Source organism: Pleurodeles waltl, chromosome 4_2 (genome assembly GCF_031143425.1).
Source record: "Pleurodeles waltl isolate 20211129_DDA chromosome 4_2, aPleWal1.hap1.20221129, whole genome shotgun sequence".
NCBI lineage: Eukaryota > Metazoa > Chordata > Amphibia > Caudata > Salamandridae > Pleurodeles > Pleurodeles waltl.
In genome coordinates, this window is record NC_090443.1 from 492,906,385 (window position 1) to 492,921,079 (window position 14,695).

The 14,695-nt window shown below is 45.6% G+C and overlaps 1 protein-coding gene across 2 annotated transcripts in view; it reads left to right on the forward strand.

Annotated features, from left to right (window-relative positions):
• Positions 1-14,695, forward strand: part of LYL1 (LYL1 basic helix-loop-helix family member) — a 320,667-nt gene that overhangs the window by 24,410 nt on the left and 281,562 nt on the right. For both annotated transcript variants that reach the window (XM_069231928.1, XM_069231927.1), the window contains exon 2: positions 13,061-13,554. In XM_069231928.1, the coding sequence (XP_069088029.1) occupies positions 13,061-13,554 (494 nt within the window). The remainder of the gene's footprint in view (positions 1-13,060; positions 13,555-14,695) is intronic.

The window sequence follows — 14,695 nt, forward strand, 5'->3', positions numbered from 1 at the left end:
CCCTTCACACAACGTGGGGTATAAAATCTGAGAGAATGGAGCTTCTGTGGTGAGGGCTCTAAAGGGTGCTGTCACCTGAATGGTTGGACTTCGGGTCATTTCTAATGATGTGAATAAGCTGTGAAAGTGAATTAACTTTAACATTGACTAATATTTAAAAAATATGATGCTGCTATTTGATTGTACCGTGAGACTTCCACTTCAATGACTGTGAATGATTCAAGCATGTGAATCTATGAAGGATCCAATAAAAATGTTGCAAATTCGAACTCAGAATTAAGCATTAGGACTATTAGGTGTTCTGGTACATGTCCGAGGTCCAGTCAAAAATATTAATATTGGATTAAATACAATATAGAATGCACTCATAATTTATCAACATACAGGTCACTATCATCATTGTTTAGCATATGTGTGTAAAATGGTCAACAGTAGTTTGTCTATATACAACTGTTTATACTGGTGGTACTGCACTGCCTAACATTCAGCTGTACTATTGGGCGTATTAACTAGGCCTGGGTGAAATTTAAATGATCTGGGTGTAATTTGCATAACTTTGTGAATTTTGCGTTGCTCTTATTAGGCCATTACACCACGGCTAGCATTGGAGGGCAAGAAAGAGACTCCACAATGGGTGAGTGCAATGTTGCCTCTCCAAAACAGGTGATGTGTATGGGGTAGATATAATGAAGACCTTCCTATAGGTAGCTGCAGGATTGGTATGAATTTTCCGAATCTCAGAAATGTAAATCTGTGCATCTGAGTAATGCCCTAGTGACATGTCTCATACACTGTCCTAACTTACCAGAAGCAGACCTGTTGGAACCGAGAAACTGAACAGGGGAGCAACAGTGGACATTTATAAGATTAAAACAAATATTATGCCAATGGTCTGCTCCATACTACAGATCCATGGAAAAGGGACCTTGGAAGATGTATATTGGGAGGCTACCCTCATCCACCAAAGGGATGTAGTCATTAGAGCCAAACCTACACTTACACATAGTCCATCTGAAACTCCAGATAAAGGTTATTGTAACAGTAGACTGTAAGAGATGAGCCTAAGTTCAACTGACAGATGTCTAGAATGGGAACAAGAGGAGGATACATTCATATACAACTCTGACATATTAGACATCAGGGTCCCAGAGGCACCACAATTGATTTTCTACCCCGAAGATGTCAGCCTTCCAGATGCAAACTTATGCTCTGCTCTTAAGGCTCATAATCACAAAGCCAGGCATTGCAAAGAAATTGGAAATTGCAATTATGCCCCACAGAGTTAAGGTGTCTTCAAGGCATGGACCACTGCATGAAAGATTAACAGATGATATATGGAACCGTGGTCTTCCCTCAGGAATTAATCTAAATGTGAGGGCCATGGAGGAGTTTTTAAGGACTTGACGTTCTTGCTGTGATCGCACTCTCATCTCTGTATATTGGTCAGGTCGTTAGATGGGTGATAATCTGCCAAGAGGCTTGTCTTGCCAGCAAGTATATCTGTGGGTGGGTATCCATCGGTCAATGCATCCCTAGCTCTTTCTATGTACAGTCTGGGCCTAACAGACATTAATAATGTAGAGCGTCAGTGTGTCCTTGGTGTACCTATTTTTTTGTTTTATGAAATAATAAAAGAAATAAAGAGTATTTCAAAACAATAATTTGTAATTGTGAGCAATCAATAGCAAAATAAATGTATGATTAAACTAAAATTAAAATAAAAAAGCACAAATACACAATTAGTTTGACTCACTCTTCAGTATGTCAGACAAGAAAGAGCCAACTACCTGTGGGCTGCAGATGTAAAGGCATGCATTTAAAACGTATTGAGCAAATTAGTCAAATGTCATATCCAACACTGTGAGGTGAGCATGGTGCTTTACTTAGAGGTCACCGAAAGTGTACTAGTGCTTGCGAAGTCTCCGTCAGCTGGGCCGAGCCTAAGGCTGCTGCATCCCCACTTGGTGGGACAATTGATTATTTGATTGTGACCACAGTGACTAGAGAAACAGGCACTGTCCCCATCAACGCACCGCCAGATTCTCCCAGCACAATGTCAATGGCCGAAATACTTACCAAGGAAAACAGCCCCACAGTTTACTGAAGTACTGCTCCCATTGGTACCCGAAAAATCACCTTCTGTTATGACAGGGCACATTGATTCTTCATTGAAGTAACAATATTAGAGTATTAAAAAAGGACTTTTCTTTATCTTCTAACATCCACGCTACTACTGACTGGACAGTGAATTATAATTTGTCACATGGTTTCTGTTGAGTGCTGAGTCTCAAATCCACACCTCTTCCCTGAGTAAGTCTTGAATTGCTCGACTTTGCTACCCTGAGAGTAATAACGGGGAGTATACGGTGCTCAGTTTTTGGTCCAATAGTAAAGGTTAGCCCCCTGGACACCATTGGTAAAAGGCTCTTGTTGATACAATCTGATCTTTATGACCCATGACTGCCTTGGGGCTCCTAAGAAAGTTCCCACAATCTTCAAGAAGCCACTCACTGTTGCACCTGCCACAATATTCACTACACCACTAACTTCCTTTGAATTTCACGCAACTTCAGGCATCCCGCTTCATCTTTAACATATCCACCCTCCTCATCCTTCAAGGTGACTTCAACCTTAACTTCAGAATCCAAATACAGAACAGTTTACCCACTTACAATCAGATCAGACACTAATTACCATTCACTCTTCCCTCTTCACACACAGACACACCAAACCACTAGACCTTGTACTAATCTCAAATAAACTTTCTCCCCTCCTATTACTATTTCTCCCTTCTAACCATGATTAGATACAAATTGTAATCAATATTTATTTCACACAAGCCCCTACCCCTCAACCATCTTCAGAAGTAAACCTGGCCCTGACTCTCTTCCTGCTTTCTTACACCAACTCCAACCCACATCCTTTGACCAGTTCAATAGTATCCTTCAATGTGCTTCTCACACACAGAATTCTCTGTGTCTATTCTGTCCTTCCTCTTCACGTCCGTATCTCTGAATCAGACACAACATTTAATTACTGAAAACAAGGATACGAGCACTCCACAAGCAGCGGGAAAAATAAGACTTCCGAAAATCGCGGACTTCCGAAAATCGCGGGGTCCCTCATCTTCCAGTGTCCCTCTGGTGGGAGTGGGGTGTTCCTAGTGCTTGGCGAGGGCACCTGTGGACTGATTCCATGGTGTTTACCCATGGAAAGGGGTCCATAGCTCTCTTAACGCCTGGTCTGACCCAGGCGTTAAATAATGGTGCAAAGCAAGCTTTGCACCATTATTTAGCCCCTCCTCCCACTCGTGCATCATTTTAGCACAGGGGGATAAATATGGGGTTAGCACCATTTTTTAGGTGGGAACGCCTACCTTGCATCTTATTGACACAAGGTAGGTGCACACATCCAAAAAATGGTGCTAACTACAATATTGTGACGCTAGACGTGTCTAGCGTCAAAATAGTAATATGGAGTTAAGTTTGCACCGAATTTGCATAAAAAATTGATGCACATTTGGCGCAAACATAGTATAAATATGTCCCTATATCTGCTGTTTTGCTTCCCTTACTGACAACACTGTTGATGTTTCCACTCCTTTATTGTCCAGTATCCCACCTGCGTTTCTACTAGGATGCTTAGTTTTCGGCCGAATTACTACCTATTTCTCTTTTAACAAGCTTTTCAACTTCTTTCTATCAAGCTTCTGAGTCCTCCGCTCAACTGAAACTATACTCTCTCATGTGACCAACTTTATTTCCTCAGATCACCATATTAACCTATCTTCTCTCTTTCCTATGTTCTAGCAGAGGTATTTGACTCTCTAGCCCATGATACATTTCTTTCCTAACCTACTTTCCACTGGCACCAAAGGCTCTGTCTGTTTTTTGGTGGTTTTGCTCCCATCTATCAGACCCCTCCTTCTCATTAGTGTGGGACGTCAAGAGATCTCAGCTTACCCATCTAAGAGCTGAGGGCCTTCAATAGACAATTATAGATCCACTCCTAGTTTCCCTTTACACCACCTCCAACGGTGACAGACTCCTCATTCAGCTTTTTTCTGTCAACTTTCAAATCTTGATACACAACACACCTTCTTTCCCATCTTCTTTTCCACCTGCATACCTTTCTGACTGCCTCATTGTTATCCAACATCGGATATTCCTAGGCTGTTCATATTAAACTCCCCTAAAACTGGATCATTTAAATTCCCTCATCCTCTGCATATACCTTGCTACCTAGTTAAATCCACTTTCACCAGACATCTTCACTTTCTGCTCTGCAGCCAGAAAACCCAGCATCTCTTTAACTCTTCTGTGCATATGGAGTCATCTATTACAGCCACCACCACAGCAACATGCTTCCAGGTACTTAGTATAAGAAACATATGCCTTTGATTCCCGTTAACAAACCCCAAGCCACTAATAAATACACCACCACTTAGTAGATTAGAATCTGCTCATAGACCTCTTGTAATACTCCTCCCCATTGGACACAGTTTTCAGCTTTGCCACCAGAACCTTGTTCAGTCTTCCCAGACACACACCCTCCACTTCCTTAGGCTCTCAGCTAACAAAAGGGACTAGTGCAAATAATTTACATTCATGTACAAAGTTGTGCAGGGCTATTCTCCAGCTTCCTTTGCCAAGGTAGTGACCTCTAAACATCCTTCATGAATTTATGATCTGTGTTAGAAATGTCACTGTTGGTTGACTGGGGTGTAATCTATGGTCAAGCAGCTACCACAATCCTGGTCATGGTAAGGCACAAGCAAAACTTAAATTAACCTATGCTCACCCTCTGGTAGCTTGGCGCAGAGTAGTCAGGCTTAACTTAGAGGCAATGTGTTAGGTATTTGTGCAACACATCAAACAGTAAAACAGTGGACACACCACACAAAAAGTTTCCTTACCAGGTTAGAAAAATAGATCTGAATTTAATAACTAAAACAAGACCAAAACAACAAAAATCCTATAAGAAGAAGTGAAGCCATTGAATTTCAAAGTTTTAAGTAAAAATAGGGCTAAGAAGCAAAAGGTGCTATTTAGGGATATCTGGTCGCACTGGGACAAAGTTGAAAGTTCATGCCAACTGCGATGGAGCACGCACCGGCTACAGGGACCTATTTAGACCCCTAAACCAAAGTACCTTGAATCCTGGTTGCGGAGCGTTGCTTGGATCTGCTTTGAAGATGCATCACACAGCCAAGCCAATGCCTTGGTTCTCACATGCTGCAAGCCTGCGGTGCAAAATCCTTACATCAAGGATACTATCGACAGGGCTTGTGGTGCGAATACCATTGTTGAGGATGCATTGAGCATCCGAGGTGATACGTCAGTTCCAATGAGTGGTGGAGCTGCGATGTGGTGTTTTGGCCTAGTCAAGGCTGCCGTCAAGGGGTGATGCGAGGAGCTTGCACCGGGAAAAGCATCGCACAGTGGCTGTTCCATGGGTGATGGGCTGAACCCAGATGAGGTTGATGTGGTGGTGCAAATCTGTTGCGATGGGCCCAATCCACGCAACAGCCGCGATGGGCTCATTCTGCTCGATGTGCCGCTCATTCAAAGAGATGCATTAGTTCTGCTCTGGATGCGTCGTTCAGCAGAGGGTGCGTCAGTTCTGCACCTTAGGCCCACTTCCAAGGGTACAGACTGAGGTGCCACCACTTGGTAGGAAAGACATAGATGTCATAGTGCAGGTGCAGACGCAGCATTTTTGTAAGTCTTTTATGTACCTGACACTTCAGATCAGGAAGCCAGCCACATAGCCATTTGAGTCAGTCTGGGTTTTGGGTTCAAGTGATGCAGTTCCAATCCTTCTCACACAGACAGCCGGTCAGCACAGCAGCAGGCATCAGGTCAGCACAGCAAAGCAGGAGTCCAGCAGAGTGGCAGCCCTTCCTGGCAGAATATTCCCAGGTCCAGGAGTGTATTAAGGTCCAGTACTTATACCCAGTTGTGCCTTTGTGTGGGGGAAGCTTCAAATATAGGCATTTAAAGTGCACAGAGGTCCTCCACTTCCTGCCCTTGGCTCCAGACTCAATGCAGGGGTTTCTGCAGCCCTTGGTGTGGGAAAGGAACACTGCCTATTCAGGTATAAGTGAGGCTGTGCCCAGCTCTTCCCTCCCATCCTCCAGGGCGGCTCATCAAGTCACACTTAAGCTCCCATTATGTGTGGCTGTCTAGAGGGAATACACAAAGCCCAACTATCACCCATCCCAGACAAGTGAGCAGAGACAGGCAGCAGGCACCAAATAGCTAAAGTAAGAAAATGCCAAATTTCTAGAAGTGGCAATTTCAGAGTTGTAATTTAAAATCTGACTTCATCATAAGTTTGAATTTTAAATTGTGATTCCAGAGGAACCAAACTTGAAATGTCCATCTCTTCTGATTTGGGAATTACACTTATAAAATTTACTAAGGTAATCCCAATGTTATCCTAAGGAAGAGATAGGCCTTTCAGTAGTGAAAAACAACTCTGGGAGTTTTTCACTACCAGGACATGCACAATTTTAAAGTACATATCTTGCCATTGAAAGACTTTGCACCCTGCCCTCTGTGTTGTTCAGGGCCTACCCTAGGGGTGACATATGTATAAGGGAAGGTTCAGGGCTGGCAAAAAGGGTTACTTGGCCAGGTTGAAATGGCAGTTCAAAATTGCATGCACAGTATTTGCAATGGCAAGCCTGAGACATGGTTAGAGGGGTACTTAAATTGGTGGCACAATCAGTGCTGCAGGCCCACAAGTAGCATTTCATCTACACGGCCTGGGCACATGTAGTGCACTTTACTAGGGACTTATAAGTAAATTAAATAGGCCAACTTGGTTTAAGCCAATTCTACCATGTTTAGAGCAGAGAGCAGAAGCACTGTTTAGCAGTGGTAAAGTGCACAGAGTCCTAAGGCCAACAAAAATTAATCCTGAAAAACAGGAGGAGAAAGACAAAAAGTGTGGGGATGACCCTGACGAAAAGGCAATTTTCCAACAATCTGTTACTCAGAACTTGCTGGCTGCCCCCAAATCACATTGTGTGGCATCTGGATTCTGATCTGAATGCCTTCTTGGACCACATCACTGAAACTCACTGCCTCGAGAGATCAGAGCATTCCCCACACTTCTTGTTTTCAAAAGTAATCTGAAATGTCATCTCATGAGCAGCCGCGGCTCCTCCGCAATGGCAGAGGAGCGTCATCCCACTAACTCAGAGCCAGCAGCTGAAAAATAAAATAATATTTTATTACTGTTTTATTTTTCAGCTGCTGGTTCAGCCAGCTTGTGCAAAGAGGGCTGATCCATGGGTGGGTGAGGAAGAGTGGTGTGGAGTGCACTTAAGTGCGCATGTCAGTTTGGTCAGCCGGCCAAACAGACATGTGCACTTAGGTTTTCTAACCCAGCTGTATTTGACAGCAGGGTTGGAGAAACAGCACAGACTCCCTATGCCTGAGCGAGCGGTAAACCAGCCCGCTCAGGCCAATCCTGCGATGTTCTCATGCTTGGTAATAGCATGAGAGCAGCACAGGGATTGCACAGGGAGTCCCTGAAACTGCTGGGACCAGGAAGAGGAGCATGAGGCAGTCAGCAGCACCAAGTAAGTTTTTAAAATTTTTTATTATTAGCGCGGCCCGTGCTCTCCCCCGGGGTGCTGCCCCCGCAATCCCCCACCGCCCACCCCAGTACTTTTAAATTGTGTTGGGCATCTGGGCTCATGAGCCTGGCAAAATTAACTATTGATGCACACCGTGACAAAATTTTAAATAGGTCTAGCCTGATACAACACTTTACATAACTGTTCTATTGTTTTCTTTTTTTGGCTCGTTGCTTTCTTTTCATCACAACACAGCCTATAAGCCTCAATCACTGCGTCAATTTGCGCATTACTTCCTCTACAATTTGCTATGTATCACAATTGATCCTATGTAAGACATTTCTGGCTGAAACATCAAGCCAATTGTTTCTAAATAATAAATACGCACGGCCTGCGCAAGTGGAAAAACGTTAGCACGAAGCTATGTTAGAACAGTCCCACATTTATTCCATGGAGCAAAAACAAATGTAACTGCACTGAATCACGGAATGAAGATGTAAGCAACTTACAGAGCAAAAGGCAAACAATTAAGAACGCGTACGTAAAGAGGAATCGAACACCCACATCAGCAGTTCCGTGAGCAAATGTCAAATTAAAATTAAAAACAATTTTGTTTGGTAATTTAAAAACGTCAAATTTCACAAGGACGTAATTATGCTTATGGGCTTAAGTAACTAGTGCCCAGAACTCAGAAACCCAGAAAAATAAACAAAACTTGACACAGAAAATAATATATACGTAGATAGGGTTAATGGTATACGTGCAAACTACTGAACGCAGTGCAACAAACAGAAAAGAAATCCCTGTCGTAGCATATATGCCCTCCCAAATGTGAATGTGCAAACTGTTGAGAAGTCTTAAAGAATACCAAAAGTTCTACTGGGACAGAACATGCAATCTTTAAATGGTTAATGAGCCCCCACACAGCGATTGGAGCGAACACATTTATGAAGTGTTTTGCATATACACAGTATTTGTGGTTGCAAGCACCTTTCTTCACACCATTTAGAAATGAAGAACGTTCAGTGAAGCTCTTTAACCTTTTTTCCCTGCTTTCTTTCTATATAACGCTTAGTTGTAAAGTGAAACAAAACGGAAACAAGAAAAGGTTCCCACTCTAGAACTGTAGGCAAGTATGTCGTCTCTGCTTAATGATGATATTATAACTGAGTTTTGTTCAGCGTTCTGTGTACTTACAACACTATTGAGCAATCCCCCGGCGCCGGACTTAATTAATTTTAGATTTTGTCATATGCCTCACACTCGTGAGCACCGGAGCACTCCTGAGGCGCACTCTGAGCCAGTGCTTCAAGTGTGATGAAAAAGGGGGGAGTCTGTAAAATGGGGCTGATCAAAAAGCCTAACTACGTATCCTTTCCAAGAGGCAGGACGTATGTAATAAAAGACGTGGTTAAAACATGTGAACTAACATACTATTCGTCACACAGCATGACACTTGACTATTGTTTGGGTGCCTCTGTAAGCTTTCTGGTATTACATCCAGACATATCACACAAGAAACATGGACCTAGGACAGCACCTCTTGGCTTTACCAATGCTTCTTAGTAGCATCTGCTAAATTAGTGACAACAATGATTTTATTGTGAATAATTAAACTACAAACCTTTCGATTCTCTAAACATGAGACAGAGAATTTAACATTGCTAGGGCCTGTGGAGGGGTATTGGCTTTTGGGGGGTCTCAGTTACTCGTGTTTTCCCCTTCACAACACTTTCCTCGGCAGTCTTACACTTTGTGCCATTATTTCACCCCCACATCTTTCTGAAATCCTCACTCAACTACTTGTCTCACACCTCGCCTCCTTCCTCTCTTCGCTGTCTTTTCACTCCATGCCCTTTCTCTCTCTTTCTCATAAACTCTCTCTCTCTCTCACACACACCTCCACACACAGTCTCATCAATGATAAGCACAGCATGTTCTTTCCCCTGTGGTGATGTCAATATTGTGACTGTGAACCTTCCTCGCACAGTTTCACATAAAATATTAAGTACAACGGGCACAAATGCGGCCATTGCTTTTTGTATCAAATCTGAACACCGTTATGACCCCGTGACAGCGAATGTGAGGAACTCACACTGCCTTCAGCTTCAGCCTCAGGGCTCTCAACCGTGGCCGCCATGTTCACCTGTCTGCCCACTGATCTCACCCAGCTACGACTCCGTTCACTGGACACTTTATACCACTGTCATGTATCGAATAATGAAATTGAGGACACATCGGAAATATACAATACCCTTAGAGAAATGTAGTAAAACATACGAATTGTAAACAGGGACTGCATCGGTGACCAGGATTAGTTTAAGGATTTTTACAGTGATTGATGGCAAATGTATAGTTCTTTGCCTATAAAGTGAAGGCGCTGAATATAAGGCCCAGTACGAACGCGGCTCAAAGCCAGTCTTTAATTCCTGCTGGGTATGACTCCTCGCAGGACCCGTCCTACTTACACTCCTGATGCGAGCAGTGTGTGGTTCTAGAACCTTCGGGTAGCTTGGGTACCTGGTCCTGGAGGTTTTGGGAAAAGATGACACTCATGTACTGTGGGAGCTGCTACCTGAGGCACTGAAGACAACTGTATGAACTGGCACCAGTAGAACTGCGGCAAGTTGGCGCTAAAGGGCCGTGTGAGATGCTGGCACTCTGCTTGATGTGGGGAGCCTCTACTGATGGGTAGCATGAGTACACTAAATACACAGGTATAGGAAACGTGAGGAGCTTATTTTGGTGGACAATGTGATGAGTGGTAGGGGTAGGCAATTGGGAGAAGTGGCACTGGCATCACTGAGTGGTATTGGCACCTGTGGACAATGCGAGCAGCTTGTTCTTGTGGCCAGTGAGAATCATTGGTGGCATCAGGGTCAGTGGTAGGCAGTGTAAAGAGTTTGAGCCCGATGTTTTTGTGATTAGGACACAGTGGTGTGCATGTGACACTGTGGCACTGGTGGGCATTGTGAGAAGGTGGTACTGCTGAGCAGTGTGGATCTGGTATAAGGGGGGGATTTAAGAAGTTGACATTGGTGAGCAATAGCCTGTGCTGATACTTGTGACAGAGCAATGAGGTGGCACTGATGAGAAGTGTGGGAAGGTGCCAGTCCTTTTCAGTGGAAGAAGGTGGCACTAGAGTGCAGTATATGAAGATAGCACTGATAGGCTGTGTGAGGTGGCCATAGTAGGCAGTGTGAGAAGGTGGTACTGGCGAGTACCGTTCAGTGCCGACAATGGTGGGCACTGTAAGAAGTTGGCACTGTGGGTAGTGTGGGATGGTAGTACTAAGGAGTAGTGTGAGGTGGTCCTGGTTTCAGTAGGAGAAAGTGGCACTGATGGGCTGTATATTGAACTGACATTGGTAGATTGGATGATAAGAAGGCATTGATGAGCAGAGTTGGCGTTGTTGGACACTGTAAGGAGCTGGCACTGGTGAGCAGCTTGAGAAGGTGCATCTGGAGGGCAGAGTATTGCCAGGAGCTGGTGGGCCACGTGAAACTACAGTAGTGGTCAGCACTGGTGGGCAGTGGAAGACCCTGGCACTGGTGAGCAGCTTAAGAAGGTGCCACTAGAGTGCAGAGTATTGCCAGGAGCTGGTGGGCCGCGTAAAACTACAGTAGTGGTCAGCACTGGTGGGCAGTGGAAGGCACTGGCACTGGTGAGCAGCTTAAGAAGGTGCCACTGGAGGGCAGAGTATTGCAAGGAGCTGGTGGGCCGCGTGAAACTACAGTAGTGGTCAGCACTGGTGGGCAGTGGAAGACCTTGGCACTGGTGAGCAGCTTGAGAAGGTGCCACTGGAGGGCAGAGTATTGCCAGGAGCTGGTGGGCCGCGTGAAACTACAGTAATGGTCAGCACTGGTGGGCAGTGGAAGACCCTGGCACTGGTGAGCAGCTTGAGAAGGTGCCACTAAAGGGCAGAACATTGCAAGGAGCTAGTGGATAGTGTGTAACTACGGTAGTGGTCAGCACTGGTGGGCAGTGGAAGGTCCTGGCACTGGTGAGCAGCATGAAAACGAACAAGTGCAAGACTTTTTAAAGACATTTACTGGGTGTTTCTATTTTGTAATTAACTTAACAAATAAATAGCAGGTGCCATGAGCAACAATGTCACAGGGAGAAGCAGCATGAAAAACAGCTGTACGACTTGATGATGCTATGCCCCCTCTCTATATTCTCTCTTCTTATGACGTCCCCTGTACCTCGTCATTTCTCTGACAGTTTATTTCATTGCCATCCACCTCATACAATTTATCTGTTTTGGGTCTCTCATCCCCTCTCTTCTTGGGATTAATTCCCTATCTATTCCTGCTTTTCTTTACCCCCCCTCTGCCTCTCTCATTCCCTGTATCTCCTCATATGCCTCGCTGTCTTTCTCAGCCTCCAAGTATTTCTCACCACCCTCCCTTCGGTAACTCTATTCCTCGCCACATCCCTCTTTCCTGCCCTATTCTCTGCTCCTTTCTCACCCCCTCTCTCCCGCTGCCTTCCTTCCTTCTCTGCCCATTTCACTTGTTTTCCTCCTCTTCTCGTCTCTTCCTTCCCACTCCAAACCTTGCCTCGTCGTTGCTTTTTTCTTGTCTGCGCCCCTGTCCATGAACCACCTTTTATTCTGTTCCCTCTTGCCACACTCCGGGTGCTGCCCCGACACTTTTACTCAGAGTGCCCTCGGCCTATCAAGGTGGCACCGGATACCTTGGATACGATATCTAAGGACACAATCAGTATTGATTTTCTGTGTCTAACTCCACACAATGGTACCCTGACCACATATGTATCTTCAAGGTGCACATACTGGAGTCGAGAATAGCATCTATGCTTCCTCGGTCTGCACTTACCTTCCGACATTTTGTCCATCAATATTCCATCCACGGAATGAGTGTCTTAAACTATTCTAGCCTGGATACTCCATGGGCCAATCCTTTGATTCACGTTTTCTCTTCTCTCCATCTCTCCCTATTAACTCCTTTACTGTTTCTTTGGATATCTTGCTTCCCCTTTGCCCCCCTCGATTCATCAATCGCTCCTCCTCTCTTCCCCTCCTTGTAATCTTCTGTTCTCCTTTCGCACCCTTCCTCTATTATTCCTTTCTCACTTCGGTTTTGTCTCACTTTTGTGCGCCCTTTCCACTTTTTCTCCATTTTTCCTCATTCACTTCTTGCTTTCTTCTCTTTGCCCTTCCTACGTTTCTCCTCTTTCTCCCCTGCCTACGTCTATTTCTCTCCCCACTCTAATCCTCCTTTCTCACCTCTCTTCCATTTCTCCTATCACTCATACTCCACCTCTCTCCTAACTCATATTCCCCCATCCCCACTTCCCACTTCCTGTGGATCTTCTCTCGCCCCTTCCTTTCTCTCCTGAATCGCATCTTCCTCTGTTTCTCCACTGCCTCTCCCCCTTTCTCCCTTGGTCTCCTCACTAAAATCCTCCCTTCTCTTATTCCACTTCCCTCGCCCACTTTCCCCACAGATGAGGGATTCCAGAACTTCGCGCTTCTGCATCGCTGCTTTCATGTGTCCAGCGGAAGACAAAGCATCAGCCGCCGAGATGATGGAGAAGGCGGCGGTCCCGGCGCGTTCCCCGGGGGAGCGGCAGAGCCCTGCCAAGACCACTTTACCGCCGATTAGTCCCTCACTGGCTAACAAGAGTGACTGTGCAGCAAGCACGTCCCCCGCCTCCAGCAAGTCCGCTGGGGCCAGCCCGCGGTGCTCCGCGGACGAACCCGTCTCCACAGCGACAGTGGGTCCCCATCATGGGCACGGCCTGCCCCCCAACGTGCCAGTCATCAGCCTTGGATACAGTCGGCCACCCCGGGGGGTGCCCGGAAGAGAGCTGACCGCACTGCACCCCATTCTACCATTGGTCCAGCTGTCCAGCCGCGGAGGAGCGCCGCCGCCGGCCATAGGCCTGCCAAGCGCCCTCCTGCCACCAGCCTACCACCAGCACCACCCCTTTCTCAACAGGTCAGTGACACATGCTACTTTTTGGTTTATTTCGAATTTTGTGTATAGCTCTATATCACCCACGATCTATAGAAGGCAATCAGTCACCCTGTGTTGTGAGGTCAGGAGGCTGTGGTGTAATGTAGTAGAATTCCGCTAAATGGCCAGGGCTTTCCTGAATCCAAGATCACATAGAATTAATCTTAAATGATGTAGCAGAGTGTTCCATGGGGTTTCCTCTTGCAAAGCAGGCTCCGCCTGTCAGAGGCTTACTTCCACAGTGACAGAGGTATTCTGGCTTGGGTGGTGGAGCCCAGGCTGCAAGTGTTCTTGATATACGAGGTGCAGTCTTAGGTGCTGTGCATGTGTTCGGTGGTGACTTACGAGTCTGCATAACGCAAAGGTGCGTAGCCAGCCAACTGCAGGCCCTTCAGAGGCGAGGGCTACAGCGACCTCCAGTGCTCCTGAGACTAAAACACACTGAGAAGCACAGGGGGGACCAGGGCAATTTTTTTTTCCAGGATATGATGTAGTCACCTGAGAAGGTAAAGTATTTTACTATAATACTAAACCTCCTGCTTCATGACCTTTAATGACAAAGGAAAAGTTACTTATCTGTAACAGCAGTATTTTCACAAAGATCTTGACTGAGAAAGGATTGAATAGTTCTCCATGGATGGTTTGTTGTGAAGGGAAAAAAGCTTACTTGCAACCTTAGTTCAAAAGTCCTGTGTTCTTGGTTAAGAAGCAAAGGCATCTGCAACATTAATACTTCAAAGTGGGCGTCTTTAATAAGAAGGAAAGTTAATTGTGACACGGATTCTTTATAGGGGGGATCTTGGATGAGAACGCAGATACTGTCTGTGACACCTGTAGGATGGCATCAGCATCTCGCCTGTCAGGGGAAAGTTACTCACCTGCAAGGCCAGTTCTGCAACATGGACATCTTGGCTGGAAAGGGACACTACTTCCTGGTAACGTCAGCTTTACTCTGTGGGCAGGGTTTCCAGGTCATCTTCAGATACGTGTTATAAAAGACAGGAGTCATGCCCACCACCCCAATGGGCAGCACAGGGGATAAGGGTCCCCTGGGCATGGACATTGCACCCAGTGCCATGTATGGGAGCCCATTTCTGGGCCCCCTATGGCACTTTAAGGAAAA